The 25,983-nt window shown below is 36.9% G+C and overlaps 1 protein-coding gene across 4 annotated transcripts; it reads right to left on the reverse strand.

Moving 5' to 3' along the window:
• Nucleotides 1-64: 64 nt before the first annotated feature.
• On the reverse strand, nucleotides 65-25,983 carry LOC100006875 (titin). Of its 4 annotated transcripts, none has more exons than XM_009296056.5 (11): nucleotides 25,669-25,983; nucleotides 23,291-23,605; nucleotides 19,312-19,656; nucleotides 18,883-19,008; nucleotides 16,815-17,117; nucleotides 14,357-14,665; nucleotides 11,108-11,416; nucleotides 6,172-6,480; nucleotides 3,210-3,262; nucleotides 1,098-1,123; nucleotides 65-608 (listed from the first exon to the last, which is right to left on the reverse strand). In XM_009296056.5, exons 1-9 carry the CDS (start codon nucleotides 25,754-25,756, stop codon nucleotides 3,210-3,212), a joined length of 2,157 nt encoding a protein of 718 aa, XP_009294331.1. In that variant the 5' UTR covers nucleotides 25,757-25,983; the 3' UTR covers nucleotides 65-608; nucleotides 1,098-1,123. The 4 variants fall into 4 exon arrangements, with proteins under 4 accessions (XP_009294331.1, XP_073793326.1, XP_001345491.5 ...); XM_073937225.1 differs by lacking the exons at nucleotides 65-608; nucleotides 1,098-1,123 and adding exons at nucleotides 21,414-21,494; nucleotides 21,607-21,640 and having other exon boundaries at nucleotides 1,845-3,262; XM_001345455.10 differs by lacking the exons at nucleotides 65-608; nucleotides 1,098-1,123 and having other exon boundaries at nucleotides 1,845-3,262.

Here is a 25,983-nt window from a genome sequence, read left to right on the forward strand (position 1 = left end):
TCAAATTTCTTCCACATCATTTTTAATCTTTGTTTGAAGTTCAATTTGTCTCTAAAAGAGAATACTCTCGCTCTGAGTTTAGCCCTGCTCACACTGTGTGATTTCAGCCACAATTTGGTCATCTGAGAAACATTTAGGAAATCCTAAAAGATTCCTGTAATTAATATAGGCTAAAATCTGTGGTCTTTGATTGTTGAGTGCTTAATGCCACAGCAATCAGATTATCTCTCTAATAAAGTTCTGTTGTTTCAGAAGATTTCAGACACCTAGCGTGAGATTAGCTGTGATCAAAGAACCAATAGGAGCGCCAAATCTGATGACTAACTTTAAACCTCCAAATGTTTCCCTCTGCTTTTATTATTCAGGCATGATTGAGATTTGTTTGTTTGTTTGTTTGTTTGTTTTGTTTGTTTGTGCATCTTCTTCTGTTTCTTCATCGGTGAGATGTTCTATTGACGTCAGTTGATGAATGTGATCTGCTCTGGATTCGAATTGATTGAAATGTGAACTCTTTTCTGGATTGTGGATCGTCTCAACTTCCATCGGTGCATGTCTAATTGTGGAGATGGACTGGCAAGCCTCCCATTAAGTGGACTCTTTGGATACACCTGTTGGAAAGATACAAAGTAAAACCTATTCAGCGTCATGGTAGGAGTGTAAATTTACAACACACTCACAAGTGCAACATTCTGGATTTCTGGAGCTAAATTTGCAACCTAGTTGTTTTGCAAAATAATCTTTTTTTTTTTTTTTTTTAATGTTCATCATTCTGGACTGGACTTTTGGGACATTTTGAAATGTTTTAAAAGAATGTTTCATTTTCATTGTACTTGTACATTGTTTCAATAGAGTATTCATTCTTTGAATGTTTTGAAACTTCATTGAAAGAAGTTGACTGGTTTAAGAAGATAAATTTTGATTGGATGTGTGTGTAATGATAAAACAATTTAATATTATATTATTAACTAACACTCATAAACCTTTGATATAATATTGTTGTTAGTATATTAGTATTATATTATTGTTTATAATAGTAACTAAAATACAATATTAGCTCCTAATTATAGAAAAACAGAAAAAAATAGCATATTGCTTACCTTTTTAGAGATACAGCCATAAAACCCTGTGAAGAAAGAGAGAAGTGTTATTCGAGAGTGTAAATAAGATTGAAGTCTTTAGATAAGTGTAAAAAAGCCTAGAACTTGTTTTATTTTTATTTTTTTCTTTATTTAATTTTATTTTAGATTTTTGTGGAATTGTTACAATACAAACTTTTATTATTCTTACCTTACCGCTGTGTCCGAGTTCTTCACTGTGGTCGTATCTTCTCTCTCTTAGGAGGAATTTAGACTTCTGAGCATCTGGTCCATTGATTTACAGCTTATACTATATTTGTGTATCGAGGGTTACATACAAAAACTTTCAGAATGAAGATTAAAGTGTCACAGATAAATAACATCAAACTTAACTTAATCAAATCAAAATCAAAATTATTGTTTACACATTGTATCTGTTGTTAACTTTCTGTGACTAATCAAAGGATAAACTTTCTTCTCTATCAAAGTAGAGGATATCCTTTTCTGTTAATCAAACCCTGCAGCGTTTTTTTTTTTTTTTTAACTTATGCATGGCGGCACAGAAAATAACTACATTTACACGGTTTGTAGTGTTTCTTTTAATAAGAGTGAAACTCACCAAATCAAGGTTGATCTGAAAACATTCAGTCTGGAGTAAAGTCTGATCTTAGTTGAGCATAAAGTTTCAATCTGGGTTTATGTGAGGAGCTCAATCCGGGTCACGGCACCAAGACTGTAGTGAATTCAGAAGTGAGGAGACTCCGGAGGTAACTCTTAAGCAGGTTTCTTTATTGATAACTAGCAGTCATCAAACTCTGTCTAGTGCAGTGTATTTTATACACTTTAAAGGATTGTGATACATAGAGGTAGAGACAACTCTAAACAGATTATGCAAATACAGTACAGAAGTCAACCAATCCCAATGCATAAGTGCTAATAGAGACAATAGCCCCTTTCACACAGTGATACTGGTAAATATTCGGAAAATTTCCGGAACGACTTTACTGGTACATTCAAAAAAGCACTGTTCACACAGGCGAGGACGTTACGGAATTTTTCCGGAAAAGACCGTTCACACATCCATTCCAAAATGCCGGTAAATTCTGACATCATTAACCAGAAATGACCTCTAAACGGCTGCGCTTGTGTTTGTAAACATTTGACTACATTAAAAACTCTTCGGATGGATCAGTACTGAGTACAACTCCAATGAAAACATAGAGAAACACTTTCGCATGTCGAGATGTTCAAGATATATGTGTGTGCTGGCGCTATGGGCGCTCACGGGCACACGCAAAGCTTGAAGGTAAACAAACAACGGATTATCATAAACATTTTATCGATAATTATTTACACAGCATTAATAAGGAACAAAGAAACGTTATCTGACTAACATCTAGCAGCTAAAGGTGTCTGGAAAAATATTCAAAGGCTTCTATTCTCATAAACCGCGCCCACGTGAATGCGTCCGACTGTTCTGATTGGCTAAAGCAGGTGTCTCACGTCAGCACGTTCTAGACGTGGACACGCTCTTTCCGGCAATCTTCCTTCTGCATTCACACAGCGCAGCAGTCCGGCAAATTGCCGGTAATGTTACAACTTCTCTTTCCGGAAAATAGCCAGAACGAATTTACCGGTATTTTCAAAAAGGACCTGTTCACACATACAACCTTTACGGAAAATTGCCGGTAATTTTCCGGAAAGGTCTGTATGTGTGAAAGGGGCTAAAGCCACAACTGTTCTTTGACTTTACCATTTACATTAACGTGAGACCATGCCCGATGTTCAGGAAGTGCATTAAGACAAAAGATTATGACGCCTGGGGTGCCTAACCTGAACTGTAACACACAATGAACACAACTTTCTCAGTTATATATTATTACATTGGAACTTTATAATTTGTTTTCCAATACATGTAACATTTATAAAATGAAAGAATCTTTTTACATGCGAGTATAACAGCTGAATAAACACATGTTAATTTTTCACATTCATTGAAAGAAATGCGAGTTGTTGTAGCTTGAGCTATAAATGTAGATGATGTGACAGTGATTGACGCTGGTGGGCGTGTCTTCCCTTATTAAAGTGAACTTGTTCCCACATTGTCATTCACAACAGTCAGAACATCTTTACCTAACACTGGAATTCCACAGTTGCTGAATCCTTCACTCGGTTTCTTCTGGGAACTGTAACAATAACAGATATTAAAAAAGGTCTAAACATCTAGTCTGTAGTCATTTTAAAAAAAGCCAAACTAAATGTAAATTACTTTTCAAATTAAATTAGCACTAGTTATAAAATGTGTATATTCTTTTTTAAACACAGTCAATAGCACATTCGACTCTTTTGGTGAGAATAATCTTCTTTGAACATTAAACTGAACAAGACATTTGTTATATTTGTTACAATCTCAATGTACACACTCATGCTTTTTGCTCACACTTATCATCAGCATATTTTGAGACGGTATTCAGCTTTTAAACTCAATCTATGTTTCACAGATGATGAGCAGAGTAAACACAATATCACCCTGACTTTAGATAGCGCTTGCAAGTCATGAAAGAAAAGTGAATTGAAACTCATCATCGCCTATTAGTTACTCTGCATAACAACTCCCTCCTGCTGACATTGTAGTTGCTGTTGCATTTGTAGTTACTGTTGCATCAAGTCGAGCAAATTTTGTGATTGAGCACCTACAAGTAGTGTTTACTGTATCTTCAGCAGCTCCAGGCATATTAACAAAAGTCCAAGTCCTCATTGGTGGAACATTTTTGATGCTGATGCGTTTTTTTTTAAATAAGGTTGCTTTTATGCCTGGCACAATGGTTTACACGATCACATAGGCGCACTGTTTAATCACTTACATTAACTTCTAACTATATATATATATATATATATATATATATATATATATATATATATATATATATATATACATATATATACACACACACACACACACACACACACACACACACACACACATATATATATATATATATATATATATATTTTTTTTTTCCTTTTTCTTTTTTTTAATTATAACCTAAATGATGATGAAAAACTTAAATATAACAAAATTATATTTTAATTCATTTTGATAATTTATGCACAGAAACATAGAATAAGTACATTTTAAATCTATGAAGACTGTTAAACTGTTGAATAAAAGCAGTTTTAAAAGAATCACAGTATCATTATGTGAGACTATCATCACATCCAGCTTCCAGCAGTTTATGGATTTGTAAAATATATAAAAATATATACATTAAAGTTTAGGTTACACACACATTTCAGGGAAAAAACAATGGTTAATCGTATTGCTACTTTTAAAGCCCATTGCATAATTAACACTATTGAGCTTTTATTTTTTCCAGGCTGTAACATTTTACAAAGGCAGCCTTAAAACATACAAACCACAACAAACAAATAGACAGAATTGAAAACAAATGAATTTAATAATTTTTATATGCAAAATATAAATATAAAAATATATTATCTCACTCTACAAGTCCCAATATGTCTCAGTAAGTTGATATTTAAATGCTTTGTTTAATGATCTAAATTATAAAGACTTAAAACACAATGTAATGCAATGCATTGATGATCCTTGATAAACTGTCTAACGTTTACTGCTATGTTTACAGCCTATGACAGTGTGTGGCTGTGTGTGTGTGTGTGTGTGTGTGTGTGTGTGTGTGTGTGTGATGTGCGTTTTCAGCGAGTGGGGTGTTCAGAAATGCTAGGTAAAACATGGTGTGGATGTGGATCATTTTCGATCTAAAATGCCATTTTAACACTTAGACGTATTAGTGTAAACAGGGCCTGAGTGTGTATTTTTTGCGAGCAGGTTTGCGACGGGGGCGGGGCGGAGGATCGGCAATGCAGGCTCAGCATCGTGTTGTCTATTGGCCATCGGCGATGGACAATGGCATCGTCTATCGGCCCAACCCTAATGCACCTTTATCACAGAAATTGACACTCACCACTGAGAAATTCACTCATGCAACATGGCTGAAAATCTAATAATCCATATAGTTTGATAAATGTAGTTACAGCCTGGCTTTTTGTTTACTTTATTTACTAGGATTGTTTACTTCCTACATCACTTGGTTTTTTGATCCACTGCTTATTCTACATGCTGAATCAGGTCGACGAGCTCCGATGTTAACCTGACAAGAAGTGATGTGTGGACCATACCAAGGCCATTACGTCACATGCGTGGGTATTTTTGTTAACAAGGTTTTACACATGCAAAAAATGCACTGTCATGCATGATAAGGCCATGCCAAATCAACGGGCAGCGATAATACCACATTTATGCTGGTTTCACACCAAACGGGGAATGAAGTATTTGCACAAGTAAACTGCCTATGAATTAATGCAAACATGAGAACAGAGGGGCATTACCATCCCTCAGACTAATGACACAAAATATTTGATCCGTTTGCTGCGAATGCGCAAATGTTTGCCTCAGTTGGATCTTTCATGTCTGGCGTAAACCCAGCCATGATGTTGGCCAATCAGAAAGGAGAAAACACTGCACATGTTGACATCATGAGGAAAAAAACTCTAGTTGTAGCATCCACATGACCACATTGTACCCAGAGTTTTGAAAAGTCTTCACCCTGGCCGGAGTTTTCAGAATGTTTTGCTTTCAGTCAGCTGACACTGATTTTTGTGTGGACAAATTTTTTTTTTAAGTACAGTTTTGAAAATGCCCGTGTTTGTGCAGACAAGGGCTAAACCAACTAGCTGGACCAGAAGTGAACATTGCCCCAGCGAAGCCTAATGACAGACTGTTGGCTTTGTGTGTCCTGGACCTTTAAGTATCTAACAGAACAATACTCAACTAATTATAACCTCAAAAATAAACTACAGAAATAAAGAAACGAACCATAACAAGAGCAAATAAACACCATCTCTGCACACACTCTCTCTTTCTGGAACATGCCAACAAATCCGGCTTTTAAAGGTAGCAGTACAGGTGGAAATCATTCTCCTGAGGAGTCTCATAACCACAGCAGGAAGAGTAGGAGACTCGTCAGAAGCAGGGGAAAAAATCAATAAAAAATTAAAGACCTCAAATACTCACCAATGACAGCAACTGTGAATCTTTTGTCTTGGATTGTTGCTCTGCTATTCTTGATCTTCAGATAAAAAAACCCGGCATGTGCTAGTTCCATGTTCTTAATGGTCAGAGATCCAGTCCTCTCGTCCAGCCTCAGTCTGTCTTTGAATATCCCATCATGAACATCAGATGGAAAGATCTGTTGTCCATCTCTGACTTCAGCTACGGGAGGCTTCTTATAGTTAAATGTCCATTCTACATGATCGTCAGTCCGTATTTCTGCAACGCTTTCTAAAACTACCGTCCTTCCCTCCATGACTCTCACTTTCTCCACTTCACATGACAGAAACACACAAAAACAGAGAGATGCAGACATTATGACAAGTTTTAATGGCCACAAAGAGACAGGCATACTTCATAAATGTGACAAACCAAGCAAATAAATCACATGATTTTCTGTGATTAATCAAATTCAAATTCAAATTCAACAAAACTTTTCTTAAGAAACAATTGACTTTTTTTTTGTTGTAAACAATCACATATTTAAGAACATCAGTCTGTCCGGGTTAATCCCAGATCACCAGTTAACTATACATAAATGGAGAGTTAAATTCCTAAAGGAATGTTACTGTAATAATGATGATACTAAAACCATATTACGAAAAACAGTGTTACTAAACATTACCTAGGTTTAAATAAAATGTATTGTCAGTAGCTTTGATCAGAAGATCTTTCCGTGCTTCACTATGAGCCGAGTGAATTGTTCTTAGATCAGTTAGCACAGATAGCACCCAAGACAGGTTACTCACTGAAGCTAATGCCGAGTTCAGACTTTCAAAGTAGTCGTGTCACGGATGTTTTCACACTGCATGACTATCTGGGCTAGTGTTTTGTCGCTGCTTTGTTTACACTGCAAGATGGATCGGCGACAGGGGGTGTCACACTGCATGACTTTACGATAGGAAGAATCGCCGACAACTTCATCCAAACTACATCTCACAACCAAAGACACATAGTATATCTTTAGTTATTAACTGCATAATGAGAAAGAAGCCTTTAATTGGGTAGAAAATGTACATATTTGCTCACCTGGGTTTGAAGGGAATTAGCAATTTCTCCTCAAAAAAATATTTTTTTTTTGACCCGGTTGTGAGTATTGCTCACATGACACGTTAAACAGAAACGGTGCTCCTGCCAAATTGACAGTAGTTTTTCTCCATTTCTTGGGTCCAAATAGACAGAAAATGAACGCTGTTAACTTCTCCCCCAACCTCCCGCTGCCCTGCAGGTACCCACACTAGTGAATGCTGCTCTCTCATTGGCTGTAGGTGATCGCTGATGTTATTTTTAGTCAAAACTTATTTCACACTGCATGATTTGAATCACCGACAGTTCCAGATATTCAGCATGCCAACGGGCATCGGCGACTCATCGGCGATTCTCTCAGATTGCGTCTTTGATAGTTCACATTGTGTGATTGTTATTCGCGTGAACAAGCACCGATCTGCCTGTGATTTCAGGCATTTGTCGGCGATTTCTCAAAACCTGCCGCTGAGTCCAAATCGGGGCTAAAATCATGCAGTCTGAACTTGGCATAAGCAGGACTGGGAGACCACAAGGAAAAACCAGATTGCTGTTGGAAATGGTGTTAGTGAGGCCAGCAGGGGAAACTCAACTTGCTGTGAACTATAGTGCACAGCAAGTTGTGAAGGCTCAACTATAGTGAAGGGGACACTATACTGGCAGTGAGCGCCATCGTTCAGATGAGGTCATAAAACATCCCATGGCACGTTTCGTAAAGAGTAAGGGTGTAACCCCAATGTCCTGCCCAAATTCCCTCTATCGGCCTATACCGATCATGGCCTTCCAATCATCCCCATCCACTGAATTGGCTGTATTACTGTTTCTCCACTCAACTCCACCAATAACTGGTGTGTGGTGAGCGCCTTGGCGCCTTTGTCCTGTGGCTGCAGTCACATCATCTATGTGAATGCTGCACACTGGTGGGGGTGTGGAGAGACTACCCCTCATGATTATGAAGTGCTTTAAGTGTATGGCCATACACAATAAATGCGCTATATGAATACACATTACTTACTTTTGGTAATATTTTCAATAAATGGTTAAAGCAAATGCGGCTACCAATGAAGCATACAAAAGCATTTTTAAAATGATTGAACCCTTTAAAGTAGGAGGAATTTTGGTGCATAAGCATTGTGTTCATTAATAGAGAATTAAATTAACCTTTAAAAGTTTCCATGCATGGTTGCTAAACAGGAGCATGAAAGCTATTTAAACACGGTTGCACTGTGCAGCACATCACCAGCTCTCTTGTGTGAGGATATCCTGTGCCTCAACATGTGCATGTGTTCATCCTATTTCTGCATTCGGTATGTTTTAACCTGATTGCTTTTGCTTGTGAGAAGGCTGTTATTTTCATCATTGGTGCTGCCTCTCCATTCTAAGATCGTAATTTCACAATGCAATGCAATCACATATTGATGAATGGCCATGGGTAAATTATAAACCTATACAGCATTAAGCTACATCAAACTTTCTTCAAGTATGAGCAAGCATGGGTTGGCCTATTATTTCTTAAAAAAAAATGAGCTAAGAATCAGAACTGGTGAGGATGTGTCCGTGAGCAGATGTAACTGGCCAGCATACTGACTCTAAGCGACTTCGGGTAAACAATGAACTATTAACTGAAAATAAGGATTTATTGGGTTAATCAATCTAAATTAGACCTAATCACGACCTACAGGGTAATCAGCTTGAATTAGATGAATCTAAATTTAAATTATTATAAATTGGAGTCAGATTAAAATTTTGGAGTTGGAAACAAATTAAAATAAATTTTAACAAATAAAAATATTTCTTTTCACATGTGCTAAAAAGACTTACATGTATTACCCTTCACCCATGCTGTTAGTTCCGTCATAGGACTAATAGAGGGACTCTTACATTGGCGTGGGTTTACTCCGGGTGCTTTGGTTTCCTTCACTGTCCAAAGACATGCGCTATAAGTGAAGTAAATTGGCCGTAGTGTAAGTGTGTGAATGAGTGTGTATGGGTGTTTCCCAGTACTGGTTTGTCATTGGTTGGGGATCTGCTGCATAAAAACATATGCTAGAATAGTTGGTTGTTCATTCTGCTGTGGCGACCCCTGATTAATAAAGGGACTAAGCTGAAAAGAAAATGAATGAATGAATAATAAAAACTGGGTGGCACTATGGCTCAGTGGTTAGCACAAGAAAGCCGCTGGGTCGAGTCCCGGCTGGGTCTGTTGGTGTTTCTGTGTGAAGTTTGCATGTTCTCCCCGTGTTGGAATGGGTTTCCTTTGGGTGCTCCCGTTTTAAATTGGCCGTAGTGTATTAGAGTGAATAAGTGTGTATGGGCGTTTCCCAGTACTGGATTGTGGTTGGAAGGGAATCTGCTGCGCAAAACATATGGGAACCTCTGATAAGAGACTAGCCCAAAGGAAAATTAATGGAAACTGTAGATTTTTTATTAATTAATATGTTAACCTACCCAGAACAAAATAATGTCAACATAAAAGCATTACACACTTCTATACATGTGTGTTATTTATGATTATTCCATGGTCTGTTGAAATTCTTGGTTCTGATTGGCTGGAGGCTGTGCATTAAAATTGTTTATTACATAGGTGGCTCCTATCAGTTTTAATCTAAATTTAAAATAAATGTGCTTCTCTTAAACTTTAGTAGTAACCAAAGCAACTTGTAGGGATGTCAAAAGTATCGAGTTCGGTACCAATCAATAGTGAAACTATACAAAAGTCTATTTCTCGCTAACATTTGAGCAATGTTAAGCATGAACTTAAAGTTCACCTCTAGTTGATACAACCAATCCTGACACCGCCTTATGCTGATTGGTTTCTCAAAAGCAACTTGGTCCCGGTCTGAGCCAATCAGATCACTCCAGCTCAGAATATATTTTGTGACTGCCAGCAGTTTGTCAGTCTTTGTTGGCTCTATTTGTTATTGGTTTCTGTGCTTGTTTGCTTGTTCAATTCTATGACTATATCACAACAAAACTGAACAAAATGGGGATATATTGTGTGTCATGTCTACCTGAGTAATCATTCATTCCCTTTCCTCATGAATCACTACAAAGGTTTGGTAGAAAGATTGGTAGGTAAGTAAATAGGGCACGTGACATACATTTCAACACATAGGAGTTCAACTGTCTAGAGATACACTAGGAAAGGGGGTGAGTGCCAACCCATGTATTTTTGGTTAGTGGATAGTAAGTGTAGCTTAGGTAAGACGTCTTGTACATTGAAGATTTATTTTTCACATTTTTGTTCATTAGACTAGATTAGAGCGCATTTGATATTAGTAAGATTGTTTGGTTTTGACTATTTCTTTGCTTTAGCGCCGCCCATAGCCAGTTTTTCTAATTAATGTTTTGGTTTTGATTTGTAAATAGCTCACTCACTGCTTCACTCAATGTGCAACCCCACTCTCCAAGACTGTCCAGGGGTTGTAACAGTTCATTGATGATTTTCCTTCGGCTTAGTCCCTGATTATCAGGGGTCACCACAGCGGAATGAACCACTAACTATTCCGGCATATGTTTTATGCAGTGGATGCCCTTCCAGTTGCAAACCAGTACAGGGAAACATGCATACACTTTCATGCACATACACTACGGCCAATATTTGTTTATCCAATTCACCAATAGCGCATGTCTTTAGACTGTGGGGGAAACCTGAGCACCTGGAGGAAACCCACGTCAACGCATAAGAACATGCAAACTCCACACAAATGCCAACTGACCCAGCTGGGACTTGAACCAGGAAACTTCTTGCTGTGAGGCGACAGTGCTAACCACCGTATAACAGTAAACTTTAAATCTGTATATTTTGAGGTGAATTACCTGAAAAAAACTATGTATGAAGAGAACTTCATAAAATATTAAGACTTCCAATACTCACCAATGACTGCAAGAGTGAATCTTTTTACACGGGCTCCCGTGTTTCTATTCTTGATAATTAGTTGATAACCACCAGCATGTTCAGGTCTGATGTTCCTGATGGTCAGAGATCCAGTCTTCTCATCCAGGCTTTGTGTGTTCTTGAATCTCCCACCAGGACCATCAGATAAAAAGATCTTTTGTCCGTCTTTGATTTCAGCTATGGGAGACTCATCAGTTTTAAACCTCCATTCTATCTGATCATCGGTGTGAATTCCAGCAGGACTCTTCAGAACAGCTGTATCTCCCACCATGACGGTCACTTTCTCCTCTTCGTGTCACAGAAACAGAGGAATTAAGACAAAACAGGTGAGTCAGCAAAGCTTCATTGGGCACAAAGAGACAGGAATGTTTTGTAAATGTGAGAGTAAGAACAAGCTGTAGAGGTCAATAGAGATAAAAACAAATGTTAACTTTATAATTAAAGTTTTTGGACAATCTTCATTTCCCACATCTTTATTCTTTGAATAATTGAGAGTTTGAACTGCTTCTACAGTAGCATCACACACATATTCACACAGGTGAAAAAAAATTGACAAAGTGGAACATAAAAACCCTACTGCCTACTAGTGTTTCTAAAGTGCTATTACAGAGCCACAAAGACAACACAAAAATATAAATGCTCACAACAGTGTGTGCGCTATGTGCAAGGAATAGGCCATGGGGTACAGCAATCACTCGATGCAGGAGTATACATCAGGCTTAAGAAAGACCCATCAGGAGAGGCTTTATTAAATAAGCCTCCGATAGATCGGTAAAAGCTGTTTGATGGAGAGAATGGGTTTCGTTTGATTGGATGACACAATTATCTACCTTTTTAAATTTAATACAACACAGAACTGTAAGAAATATCATAATAGCATTGTGACGGTCGTAAGGTTTTGTTAACCATTGTTTACTAGATGGAGGTGTTCCATGATCTGGTATTTTTCTGGAGTTTTGAACAGGTGCGGTGTTTTGCCGTGATTGACGTTTGGACCAGGTGTAGAGTGTTACCTGTGATGTGCTTTTGGATAAAAACCAAGAGAACAGGACTGCGGGTGTTCATCCTTCCCTCTTCAGTTTTGGAGATTTTTTTATTTTCTTTTCTTTATATTCTTTGTATCATTTCACTAAATTTTTTGATTAAATATATTTCAGTTGATTTAATTTTCTGGTTTGGATCTTTATTTGGTTTTGTTGCTACTTTCTTGAGCCAGGAGGTTGTAACAAGCATCAATATTTGCAATTGTACTGTCGCAGGATCTGCTATGTTGAGTGTGTTTTAAGGTTGACGACAAGCCACTTTCATTTGTGGAGTCATTTCAAAGTTTAATCACAATATTTAATCAAAGATTATTTGTATTTTTTAATTATACGATGAAGACTATAAGGTTTTATTTTATTTAAAAACTATGACTCTCTAGAAAACCATAAACACTATTTATTTTTCATTTGTATCTTTGCTCTGTTGTATTCATGTAGTTTGTTCTATATATTTTATGCAGATCCACTCCACCAACAAAATCACCATGGAGGAGTAGGTATCCATATGATGAGCGCTCCTGTATGGACTGGCATATTATGCTTTCTGTGATTTGTACATTGTGATATATGCAGTAATTGCTGTAATCTTATAGTGTACCCTAAATAATCTGAATTTTACAAACATATGTTGACATTGTCTAAGTATATCTATGTTTTGACTAACCAGAATCATTCTACCTAAGGGCCAGGAGGCACCAAGCCGACACCAAACAACTGGCACCAACAGAACACAACTGTGTTGTAGCCTCGCACTGGATCACATGTGGACCAGAAAGCTACATGTGAATACGCCAAATGAAAGAAGGCCAACTGAAACAACATCTGCGTTCTGTACCTACACAAGAGGAAGTGTCTTTCCACCCATCGGGGGCCAGTGTCTGTGTTTCGTTCCACAAAGGGAACCAAACTTCCTGAGTGCACAGACCAGGTGTAAACAAAGCCACACACACACAGCTTGATCCACGCTGGCATTTCTCCTCTTTGGTTTTAGGTTTTGAAAAGAGAAAAAAAATTCCACCACCCAGTCCAAACTTTAGGAATATCGGGTGTCAGATTTGCACAATCCATATGCATAGCATTTTGGCCTGTTTCCCTCGCTCGAAAGCTTGACAGAGCCCTGCTCGTAGCTGCGGTTTTCAAGCCACAATTGGTGGGTGGGGGTTTTAGGGTGTGGCTTAGCGAAGGGTCAATTATAATAACACTAAAGATTTTATAGTTATGCACAACAAACTGCATGGTTTCCGCTACATTCATTCTTCCATGGCAGGCCGCCACACCAAAATTCATTCCCGCCATGGCTATTTAAAGCTTCTAATTCAAAAACTTCAGTCGTTGTTTTTTTTTTTTTTTAATTAGCAGGTCATAATCGCACCAAAACATATTAAAAGTTAAGTGAATTATTACAGAGCAAACTTTTCTGTAATTGTAGTCGTGCTTTGCGTAATTTGTTTAACCCTTTAAGGTGACATGCTGACTGAAAGGTATGCGATGTGTGAGGCCAGCAAACACGACATAGTTTTCAGTATGATGAACAAAGTTTCCATAATTATACTATATAGATAAAGGTGTGGTCTGTGGTTCCGCATACAAAGACTTTATCTTGCTGGGGTTTATTGCCGTTTCACTTTACTCCAGGACGCATTAATGATGCTCTGTAGCTCTATTGGAGACATTCAGAAATGTTCCTAGCAAATCTAATAAATGTTGGAGACATCCTCATTACATAAACGCACTAAATCGCACTTCAGCAGTGTTTATTTGAGAGCGCACAGGAAGACTTCTGCTTGAGTAGCATACATTGACGGGTGCAAGAAGTTTTGTGCACGAACAGAGAAAATCGGCACGCAAGCACAGATTCACATGCTCGTATTACAAGAATGTTATCTCGATTTGTAATACTGCGCTCACGACATTTGTCATTGAAATAACACCATAGGTAGTTTATGGATCTGTGTAAAAAGCCTGCCACATTAGCTGGAAAGAATCCTAGAGGAAACACTGAACTATCTCGGTATTAGTTTGCAAAACATTTCCAGCAAGAATCAAATAGTGTCTGCAGTGGACAATCATTAAATTTATGAAGACGGAAATGATTTGTAGCGTAACGGGAGTCTGTACATTTTAAATAGATTTACCTTAAGAAAAAAAAATGTATGAGAAGAACTTAAAGATTTTAAAAACTCACCAATGACTTTAACAATGAATCTTCTATCATGGTGCTTGGTGCTTCTATTCTTGATAATTAAATAATAACCCCCAGCATGTTCATTTCTGATGTTTTTGATGATCAAAGATCCAGTCTTCTCATCCAGGTTGAGCGTGGTTCTGAATACCCCACCAGGACCATCAGATGGAAAGATCTTATGTCCATCTTTGATTTCAGCTATGGGAGACTCTTCGGTGTTAAACCTCCATTCTATCTGATCATTGGTCTGTATTTCTGTGCCACTGTGTAAAACAGCTGTCCTTCCCTCCATGACTGTCACTTTCTCCTCTTCATTTCACAAAAACAGAAATAAAGGGCAAATAACAGGCAAGTCAGCAAAACTTCTTTGGACAGAAATATTTTGTAAATGTGAAAGCAAGAACAAACTAAAGAGGTCAATATGAGATGTTCATAACTCTAATATATTACAACAAAACAATGTTAACCTAAATGCAGCATTTTTCTATACGTGTGCATTTTATATAAATAATCTTCCCAGTAAAATTCCTGTGCTGCTTTATATTAGCATTCATGTTCACTATAATATTGAATAAAGCGATCAAAGAATAAAAAACTGTAAATGACAATTCCATTAACAAACTAGGGTAGACAACATTTTAAGGGGATCAAAAGCCTTTATCAAAGTTGTCCTAAACAATATCTCTTCTCCTCTCAATTAACTTCAACAAAACAGTACTATTAATATTCAGTTTTATTTCATCTCAGTCAGAATGCCATATTATGAGAGAAGAAGCCTCGCTAAGACACTATCAATTTAACCACATCTGCTCACAATCAGTCTACAAATACGGCTGAAGAGAGCCTAGTCCTCCCTTTTTAGCCTCCAAGACATTGTAAGAGCTGTTTGATGGAGAGAAATTGGTTTGTCCATGTTTGGTTGTTATTGCAGAGCAACATAGACAGAATGCAGAAGTATAAAAAAGAAAATGTTGGTCACATGGAAAATAATCCCTTGACAAAAAAAGTATAAATAAGGTTTAACACAAACATACAGTCGTTAATCTGTCGCAATCGTCATTCTTCATTCATACTGAATACTTACTACTAGTTATGGGTCGGTATAAAACCGTACTCACACAATGTACAGTTGCCTCGAACGGGGCCAAAGCACGCTTGTCCCCCCTCCCGTCTTCCCTGATGGCCCGCACTCACACCATATCGGGCCTCAGCATGCTTATGTCATCGCTGCTGCGCTGTTCAGTGAGAAGCGCTCTCACTCAGCAGCACAGAGGAGATTTCTCTAGTTATATCGTATCAGTCGTTTGATATGCAGTGACATGCAGTCAAATATTTCGCCAAACAGTCCTTAGGGATGCGGTGACACGCAGTCAGATATTTCGCTGAACAGATCCGCCACTTTTGCAGCTCATAAACAATCATAATGTTCTCGTGCTGCAGGAATGAGGAGGTCTGCTGAAGGTGCAGCTGTCGTGCAGTGAGGAGTTTGCGTCTTTAATAAACTACGGCAGTTTGCGTTCACTGAACAGTAAGAAAGATTGATAAATCCATATGAAACGGCCCCGTAAAAGTCACGTCTCGCTTTCAGTTTCGGGCTTTGGAGTGTTTTGCACTCACACACAAGCGTACTGCGCCAAAGACCAAGTGAACCGCGCTCAGGCCCACCTCTTCCAACCAGGCCAGTGCCGGCCAAGTGAACCGTGCTTGAGCCCGATTCAGCGCACTCACACTTCTCAAACGATCCGGGAAACAGGCCTGGGCACGGTACGGATGACATAGTGTGAGTAGGCCCTAAGATTCTGACGGTATTATAACCTTGGATAAAAATTTTACGGTTTTGCTATATTGTGATTACTACTCTAAAACATATTCTTTTTAAATGTCTGAGTAAAAAAAACTAAAACTTTTGTCCTCTTTGAAAACAATATATTTTATTTTGCTAAACATTTAAAATATTTTGGAGCAGTAAACATATCTGGCTGAATAATTCAAACGAATTAAAGACTTCTGCTGTCTTCATTTGTTTTAAAAACACAGATTTCTTTACAGTTTAAAACAGCATCTTTGGAGATCTTTCCTGCTGATCTTTTCTCAAAAAAATCTGGATCTAAATTATGCAATAAAAAATAAACAAATTATAATCCATATTGAATCAGAATTGATCAATATGTTTCTGATTGTGTTCTTCCTGGAATTGAAGCAGCTGTCGGTGGACATGTCAAACTAGCAATCAAAGACCACAAATTTTAGCCTAGGATTGAGGAAATCTTTCAGGGTTTTCCAAATTTGTCTCAGACAACCAAATCATGTTGAAAATTGCAGTGTGAGCAGGACTTAAGCAAGGCTCATTGACCCATAATGTGGAGTGTTGACTTAATTCACACATCCAGGTTACCAGTGTAACCCTTTGCTTAAATGAATGCTAATCTGTGTTCATTTTCAAGCACAAACAACTCACCTTTAATTATAATACAGAAGATCTTTATTTGGGTTCTTCTTCTGCTGCTGATCTTCACTTTAAAATCTCCACTGTGTTCAATAGTGATATTCTTGATGGTCAGAGCTCCAGTCTTCTTGTCCACCTGCAGTCTATCTCTGAATCTCTCATCAGGATATGTTATCTCTCTGGTCTCTCCTTTTCCCATTTTTGCGATCAGACACTTTTGATCTCCAAACATCCACTGTATCTTATCGTCTATCTGTATTTCAGTATCAGGCTCAAGAGGGACAGATTCTCCTTGCTGCACATATTTCATCTCCTCTTCATTTGTGACCGCAAAAAAAAAAAATTGAAAAAAAAAATATAATAAAAAGAACAAAGAAAGAAAATGTTAGCATTAGATTACTCTGTTTTGAGTGATAAAAGAGGGTGATAAATACTACTAGAAACAAAGAAAAGAACTAACACCAAATCTATTATTATGCATTTTTAAATTAAAACTTAATGAGAGATCTCTACAAAGCCATTGTTATCAAAGTTTAGTTCACTTACAGAATCAAAATACTCCTGTTATAAAAGACGATCATTTCCTTTCATCATCAGTCAAACAGAAAAAAAAAGTTTACATGTTTCAGTGGTTTAAACTTCCTAACAAAACAATCATTTTCTTTAAAAATAAATAAAAAAACAACTTATGTATAACCATCAAAGTTTGCGTCCCAGAGCTAATGTCAAACAAGTTTTTGTTTTTAAAAAGAAAATGAATTTTTTTTTAAAGAAAATGAGACATTGTTTCCCTGTGTAAGACTCTTTAAAACTGTATATTTTATTAGTTTAAACCAACCATAGAAGTCCATTAAATGGTGAAATATTTACTCAAAAACCTTCTTTTCCTTTTGATTTAAGAAAGAAAGAAAGAAAGAAAGAAAGGATAATCTTGGATAAGGCTTTCATTCTGAAAGTGAACTACTCCTTTCTTTTAATTTTCCTACTACATTACACTAAAATGGCCAACACTTCAAATGCATGATGTAGCTGACATCAACAGGTCAGTCATGATTTTTTATATATATTCCTTTCTGTGTTTTTTTTTTCATTTAATCTGTGAGAGTTGACAATAAATGCTACGGCGGTCTCTCAATATGCGATCCTCAGCGATCTTGCGTGTTCTCGTGTAACGTCATCATCAACCGCCAAAGTTCAGTTCCAATACTCAAGACTGTATAAGAACAGAGGACGCGTGAGACTTCCCAAATGTGTTTTTGATAAAGAGGACACATCGATGCAAACTTGAGCACCGAACTCACTCGAGAAGTCCCAGAAGTCATTGCGACTGGGGTGGGAAGCATTTTATATAGATTTCTGATTAAAGTTCAGGGATAGAACCTATTTATCTCAGAAGTTTCCCTAAATGAGATGGTGAATATAAACATCAGCATGAAAATCTTGATAAAGGAGTAAACACATTAAGGGTGTTTATTTGCTGAAATTTGTATTAAAATGTTTTATTTATATTGTGAAATGTATATTTATAATGTTTTTATGCACAGTATATATTTTGAAAAGGGAAAAAAACAATAAGTCGTTGTATGAATGCTGTAATGTTTAAATTTTCCATTAAAAACGTGTGAAGGTCATGTCACCATTAGAAAGAACGCAGCATCTCATTTCTCACAGGATGCGTTGTCTGTCCTCGCGGTCTACTGAGTTCGTTCTCTCGAGTTGACCTGGCAAGACGACTCTTCACAAAAATGCAAGTCTGTTCTCTGCGTTCTTGGAATTGAGAAACAGCCAATGACAAACATTGGCTTTTTTTCTTCAACATGAAAAAAAAACATTGTTTCATAGATTTTAAAATAAAAGTATGATATGTTGTCATGATCGCAAGGAAAATTAATTTAAGCTTACTTTTAGAATCATGATCTCACAAAATCACTGCCAATAATCTTAAACATGTGAATGCTAAAAGCACAAGTGTCTCAATACAAATAAATATTATGTGACAATAAAAATATTCTTCTTTTACACTCTACCGCGCCACAAAATAAGTCATTTTTTCTCTCGTTTGATCAAGGGTAATACTTACTCCTATCTTTCTGTAGTTTAGAGATCTTGCGGCGATGACAATAAAAACCGAATCCAGCTGCAGCTGCAAACAGCAGCAGCAGAACAACAATAAAAACCGTTACATCAGCTGGAGATAGACCTACATCTGGAACAATAAAGACATACAGTCAACATAGACAGTCAGATCTATAAAAACATTATACGCATCAGCTCTATATAACTCGATAAAGATCTGATACTATACTGATCAAGACAGTAATTATGAATAGTCTAATCTAAAACACACACTACAAACAGAGCAGTCCGATCTAAAACAAACAATACAGAGCTGTTAAAGGTACTATACTGATAAAGGGAGACTGAGTGTTATATTCAAAATAGGTATGACTTAAGTCTTTCATATCAGATTATCTGAACTATTCACAGTCATCTGATAATGATTACTCACCGCTGACTGAAACAATAAATCTCTTGAATGATGTCTGTTCGTTGCTGCTGATCTTTACTGTGTAAAGTCCAGCATCTATCTCTTTCGTGTTCTTGATGGTCAGGGATCCTGTCTGGTCAACCAGCTCCAATCTGTGTCTGAATCTCTCATCAGTATTATAATATGGTGAACCCTTGGTCTCTTTATCTTCTTTAGCCAGGAGTTTTCCTTCATCTCCAAACCTCCACACTATCAGCTCATCTCCGTGTAATTCAGCAACACTAGTGTGAAGAGTGAAAGGATTTCCCTTCTTCACTGATATACTCTTCATTTCAGCTTTGTAAGTTTCAAAAACAGGTGGAACCTCTGCAAGAAAATTATTAACAAGGCTAGATTAAACACCAAAGTATAAAGATTTACAACAATTTGTTTATTTTAGATTTATTACATACACTTCAAACTGTAAAACTATTCAGGTTTATCTTATATTTTTGGTTGGGCTTAGTTAAAGAGCAGGTCATATGTGTTTTTGAAAAAAATCTTATTAGCACTTTGTAATGTAGCACTCTTTCAATGGAAAAGTTTTTAATAATAAAACAAAGTGTATGATAGAAATATTGTCTCTTAAAAAAAAAAAAGTCAGCTCAGAATCACATTTTCATTTTACATCAATCACTTAGAAACGGGCATTTCATTTAATACATGGAATACATATGAAAAGACCAATCAAAACAGACTTGGTCAGCTTACCAATAAGAGAGGAGTTGGATTATAAAAGGGAGAGGTTTATATAATTCAAACTAAATAATTGCACAATTATTCCAATATTGTGCAAATTTTTTAAACTATTACAATGTATTCTGACCTTAGATGCTTTTAAATATTGCATTTTAAAATAAATTAAAATGACCTAGGGCCTCATTTACGAAGACTTGCTTTGAAATCATCCTAAAACATTGTGTACGCACAAAAAAATCAGATGTATGAAACACTGCGTAGGCAGAACCACACGCATATTCTCTTTGTACATCTGAATGAACGTGAAACTGAGCGCAACATGCACGAGCGCAAACCCCCTCCCTGCCTCCTCCCCCGTATGAATATGCAAATGACTCTACTTTGGCAAAATCAAACGAAAAAACAATGGCAAAAGCAAGCAAAAAGAGAAACTTTGAACAGAATGTGATTTGGAGGTGCTGCTTTCGGAGGTAGACCGGAGAAAAATGGTGTTATTTGCAAGTTTGTCTTCCTGGACATAATAACAAATGAAAAAAATAGGGTGGGAGAGTTTAGCTGATGTAGTTAACACAGTTGGGTCTAAACATCACACTGAGTGGATTTAAAAAGAAATAGTGTGATGTAAAGGTGTAAAATTCCATAGTATCTTCAACAGCATGAGTGGAGTAGCTCGTAAAATGCATGGCAAAATTTTTTTTACACATTTGAGCATGATCTCGGTTCGAATGCAGCACCTGATGAAGACGTTCTTTTTTTTCCCCCGCCACATATCAGATTTTGGCTACTCTTCATCACAAGGAAGACATGTAGGAATCATTAATAAGTGTGTGCATCATATTTTATTTGCACATTTATTGAACGGAAATGTTTCTGATTCACGTCTACAAATTCGTCTTCAGGTGGCACCTTTATAGCAATGTGCGTGCAGTCGTCGCTCTGATTACATTAGGCAAACCGGCGGCCGCTGCAAATTGCGCTTTAATGTTTGGCTAGTCAACTGCAGGGTATGGAAGTTTGCGTGGACCAACGCACATTGTCACGTTCAATTCATTGTTAGTTAATCCAACAAGAGTGTGAAATCTGCCGTACGCAATGTTTTTGTATGTACGCTGCGTGGATACATGAGGCCCCTGCTCTTTAAAGGGTCACAAACCAACCAACCTTTTAGTTAAAGCCTACCTCTGATTTTTTTATTTGTTGAACAAGTTAAATGAGTGTGTAAAGCTGTGAAAAGCAGATACAGAAGTTGGCATGATGAAGAAAAGCAAGAAAGAGAAGAGCGAGCAACCATCATATTTCAGTAGCCAATACTGCTTCTGACTTTGAGGTTAACTCGCAAGAAAATATGTTTCAAGAGAGCTTGTTTAAAATATAGACACACATACCTGCATTGAAGGGACATAAAAGTCCTTGAGCACTGAAGTGCTTGAAAGTCATGTGTGTCAGTATTTGAATGCCGTGTCAATCTGTTGATGGATCCTCTGATTAATGCAGCTTTCAAACGATTCAGTGTCATTGTATTGCTCTTGTAAACCGGTGATCATTAGGCTGTGATGTTTTTTTCTGAATATTACTCACGTGATCACCAGCAGCTCAAACAAAAACAGCAGGACTGTGAAATTTGAAAAATTAAATTTTTTAACTGTTAAACACATTGCAACTCCAAGATCAGAAAAAGTTGGGACAGTTTGGAAAACGCAAAGAAAGTAGTGATTTCTAAATTTACTTTGACTTGAATTTCAATGCAGACAATACCACAAAAATTATTTAATGTGTTCCCCATTCTTTATTTATTTTTTTTATTAAATTGACCACGTATTTTGATTTTGGTGCTTGAAACACATTTCAAAAAAGTTGGAACCGTAAAGCATTTATCACTTTGTAATGTTGCCATTTCTTTTTGCAACACTTAAACAACGTTTAGGGACTAAAGTCACCAAGTGAGGAAGTGTTTCAGGTGTAATTTTGTCCCATTCTTCCTGCAAACAAGTCTTGGGCAAAATATTCTTTATTGGAGAGAGGTCAGGACTGCAGAGAGGCCAGTCAAACAGCTGTATCCTCTTCCTCCGCAGCCAGGGCTTTGTAATGTTTGCAGAATGTGATTTTGCATTGTCTTGTTGAAATATGCATGGGTATCTCTGAAAAAAATAAGGCAGCATAATGTGCTCCAAACTCTCTATGTACTTTTCAGCATTGAGGTGCCATCGCAGAAGTGCGAGGACACTGACACAACCCCATACCATGACAGACTCTGGCTTTTGGACTTGTTGCTGGTAACAACCTGTATGATCATTTTCTTATTTGGTTGGGAGCACACAGCAGGATGTAACTATGTATTGTGGTACTTGACAAAGGTTTGCCAAAGTAGTCCAGAGCCCATGGGGTGACATTGCTTATAGATGAATAAGGATTCTCGATGCAGTGATGTCTGAGGGATCAGAGATGTCTTCCTCTCTTTCTTTGATGTTCTTTGAACATAATTTTTTAACTTTTGTATAATTTTCTCACATATTTGTTGGCAAACTGGCGATCCTCGACCGATCTTTCCTTCTAAAGAACTAGACCTTTCTTGGATATTGCTTTCGGACCAAATCATAATTACAATTACCTGTTGACATCATCTGTTTCAAATCACATCATTATTTAACCAGTTTACCTGATTACTAGCCCTAAACTGATCCTGTCACAACTTTTTTGGAAAGTGTTGCAGGTCTGAATGACAGGAAAGGATGTATATTTATTTACAAATGAAATGAAGTTCACCAGACAAAACATGACATATTTTAAATATTACAAAATATTTGTATTACAAAAATAAAAAAATAAAAAATAAATAAATAAATAAAAATTACTAACGCTTTGCTTCTTAGACTTTACAACCTGAAACTTGCCTACAGCACTTATTCATTGTTGCTCTTATAGTTGTGTAAATTGCTTCCTTGTCCTTATTTGTAAGTCGCTTTGAATAAAAGCATCTGCTAAATGATTAAATGTAAATGTAAAGTAAATTTGGCAATCACTACTTTCTTTTTTTATTTGCGTTTTCCATACTGTCCCAATATGGTGAGGGGAGCTTGAGGAGTGGTGGGTTGTATAAGCATTATATGCAAGCTGAATTCAATTAAATTCAAATGTACATTTATAGAACTTTTCATTGTTCCAAAGCAGCTTTTAAAAACGTGCATTTTAATACATTACAATCAAAAGCAAAAGTACTAAAAACACAAAGTGGAAAAATAAAAACATTTAGGAATTTCCTCACCATAAACAGTAACGGGGAAGTTTCTTTTTAAGCTCCCTCCACGGTGGTCGATCTGTACTTTATAAAGTCCAGAATGTTTGGTTCTCATGTTAATGAGGGTCAGAAATCCAGTCTGATTCAGCTTCAGTCTGCCTTTGAATAGCTCATTCATTTCAGGATAAGAGATCTCATTCCCATCCATTTCAGCAATGGTGGAACCTTTGACTCCAAACTTCCAATGTACCAGAATAATCCCCTTTATATCCCGATCAGGGTTTAAAGTGACAGAATCTCCCTCCATCACTGATACTGCCTTCACTTCATGAGCACCAAACACTGCAACACAAAATGAAGAAACATTTAGATATGATATAAAGTACAATGACAATGTATAAAATGTGCAGTGACATAAAATTAAACCCTACACAGAAAGTATATTAGTACCTCAAGTGTACATATTGTCAGGTGCCATTAAAAAATATTAAATTGTGTTTAAAAAGGAGAAAAATCTAATTCTTCATTTAAACCTGAAATTGAGTTGTCTGAAAAGTGTAACTCCAGAAAGATGCCTTTTCAGCACTTCATCTTATACAATTGGAGCTCTTCTATCTACGGTAAATACAATAGATGGAATTTTGTGACAAACATCCCTGAAGATTACTCATCAAGATTTCACAATTATTCCTTACACTTTCCTTTATGTTATTTGCCTCTAAAATGTATTGGGTAACAAAATAAACACTTTTAAGATGGATCAAAAATAGTTGTATTTAAATATGAATGAAAAACCTTCAAGAAGGTCGCTGGGTCGAGCCTCGGCTCAGTTGGTGTTCCTGTGTGGAGTTTGCATGTTCCCCCTGCGTTCGCGTGGGTTTCCTCCGGGTGCTCCGGTTTCCCCCACAGTCCAAAGACATGCGGTACAGGTGAATTGGGTAGGCTTAATTGTCCGTGGTGTGTGTGTGTGTGTGTGTGTGAATGTGTGTGTGGATGTTCCCAGAGATGGGTTGCAGCTGGAAGGGCATGCGCTGCGTAAAAACTTGCTGGATAAGTTGGTGGTTCATTCCGCTGTGGCGATCCGGATTAATAAAGGGACTAAGCTGACAAGAAAATGAATGAATGAATGAATGAATGAATGAATGAATGAATGAAAAACCTTCAACCTGACAAAATCTAAATTACGTGATTTATAAATTGTCCCCTCCACACAATAGTTAATAAAAAAATTAACAAGTAAATAAATAAATAAATAAATACCATGAGAGCACTTCATCTTCATTGTTGGACACTTATCTTTATATAGTGATATTCATTTTAAATTATTTTTTCCCCCCTCCATGACATGTCAGAAACCTTTTTTATAAATTATATTTTGTTATATTTTGTCACACCAATTTTAGAGTGGTTCCTAAAACCATTGTTAAATGTTATCATTAACATGTGCTGGTCATAGGCTTCGCAGGGGGCTACAGTCACATGATCTTGAATGGGGTCCTTTAACTAATTCAAGTTTTCACTGGAATTGCCCAATTTAAAATTTGCATAGAGATCTGTTTGCAATTTAAATCAATTCCCCCCCACAACAATAATGGAATCGATAATTAAATATATATGTATATATATATATATATATATATATATATATATATATATATATATGTATATATATATATATTTTTTTTTTTTTTTCTTCAGCTCAGTCCCTTTATTAATCAGTGGTCGCCACAGCGGAATGAACCACGAACTCATCCAACGTGTTTTACGCAGCAGATGCCCTTCCAGCCGCAACCCAGCACTGGTAAACGGCCATACACACTCTTGCATTCACACTCGCACATACACTACGGCAAATTTAGCTTATTTAATTAACCTCTAGCGCATTTCTTTGAGCTGTGGGGGAAACAGAAGCACCGGGAGGAAACCCACGCAAACACGGGGGAATGCAAACTCCACACAGAAATGCCAACTGACCCAGCCGGGGCTTAAACCAGACACCTTGATGTGAGGCGACAGCGCTATTTACTGCACCGTGTTGCTCGTGATAAAACATGTTAAACGATGTATTGACAAAGCAGTTTCTATGATAAAAAGGTCCATGGAAAACAAACAAACAAATAAATAACCAGTTAATGCATTATAATAATTGATGTCAATACTGATTATTCATGTTTAAACGTGTGACAGTGAAAATGCAAAGTCACGTCAACAACCCAACCCATATACAAATCCACATACAAGTCAACCCGAATATATGTGCATAGTTAAAGGCAAAACAAGCAACCGTTGTTGTACGCATAGTTTGTTTATAAAACTGGTCTTTTGCCACATTGTGATAACTGTAATTACAATTGTATTTACAATTGTAATACAAAACCGAAAGTAAACAGAAATTTCGCACTTACTGCATAGTAGTAAAATGGGAAAGAAAGTGCAAGTCCTCTTCATAATGCTGAAGATTCCAGAAAAGCTAATTCGATGAATCCTGTTCATTTTTAACTGTGGTTTCTGAATCACACCCACGCGGCTGACAGCGGCAAGTGAAAACAACTCCCAAAACAATAATTAAAGCTACTGCTACTGACGAATTATATGCTACTATAGAACAACAATTACGATTTCAAACATGATGTACCATAAAAAAAAGTCTAAAAAACTTTTCTTTCTTTTACGTTCTTCATTCTCCTTGTTTTAACTTCTTCTTCTTTGGGTTGATTGGC

This window comes from Danio rerio, chromosome 22, assembly GCF_049306965.1.
Source record: "Danio rerio strain Tuebingen ecotype United States chromosome 22, GRCz12tu, whole genome shotgun sequence".
NCBI lineage: Eukaryota > Metazoa > Chordata > Actinopteri > Cypriniformes > Danionidae > Danio > Danio rerio.

Bases quoted from the DNA above. Each gene is read 5' to 3' on its own strand.
- LOC100006875 (XM_009296056.5), bottom strand. From the start codon at position 25,756: ATGAACAGGATTCATCGAATTAGCTTTTCTGGAATCTTCAGCATTATG. The intron at 23,606-25,668 runs GTAAGTGCGAAA...TTTGTGTTGCAG, and splicing joins TCCCATTTTACTACTATGCA to TGTTTGGTGCTCATGAAGTG. The intron at 17,118-18,882 runs GTAAGTATTACC...TCACAAATGAAG, and splicing joins TAAACTACAGAAAGATAGGA to AGGAGATGAAATATGTGCAG.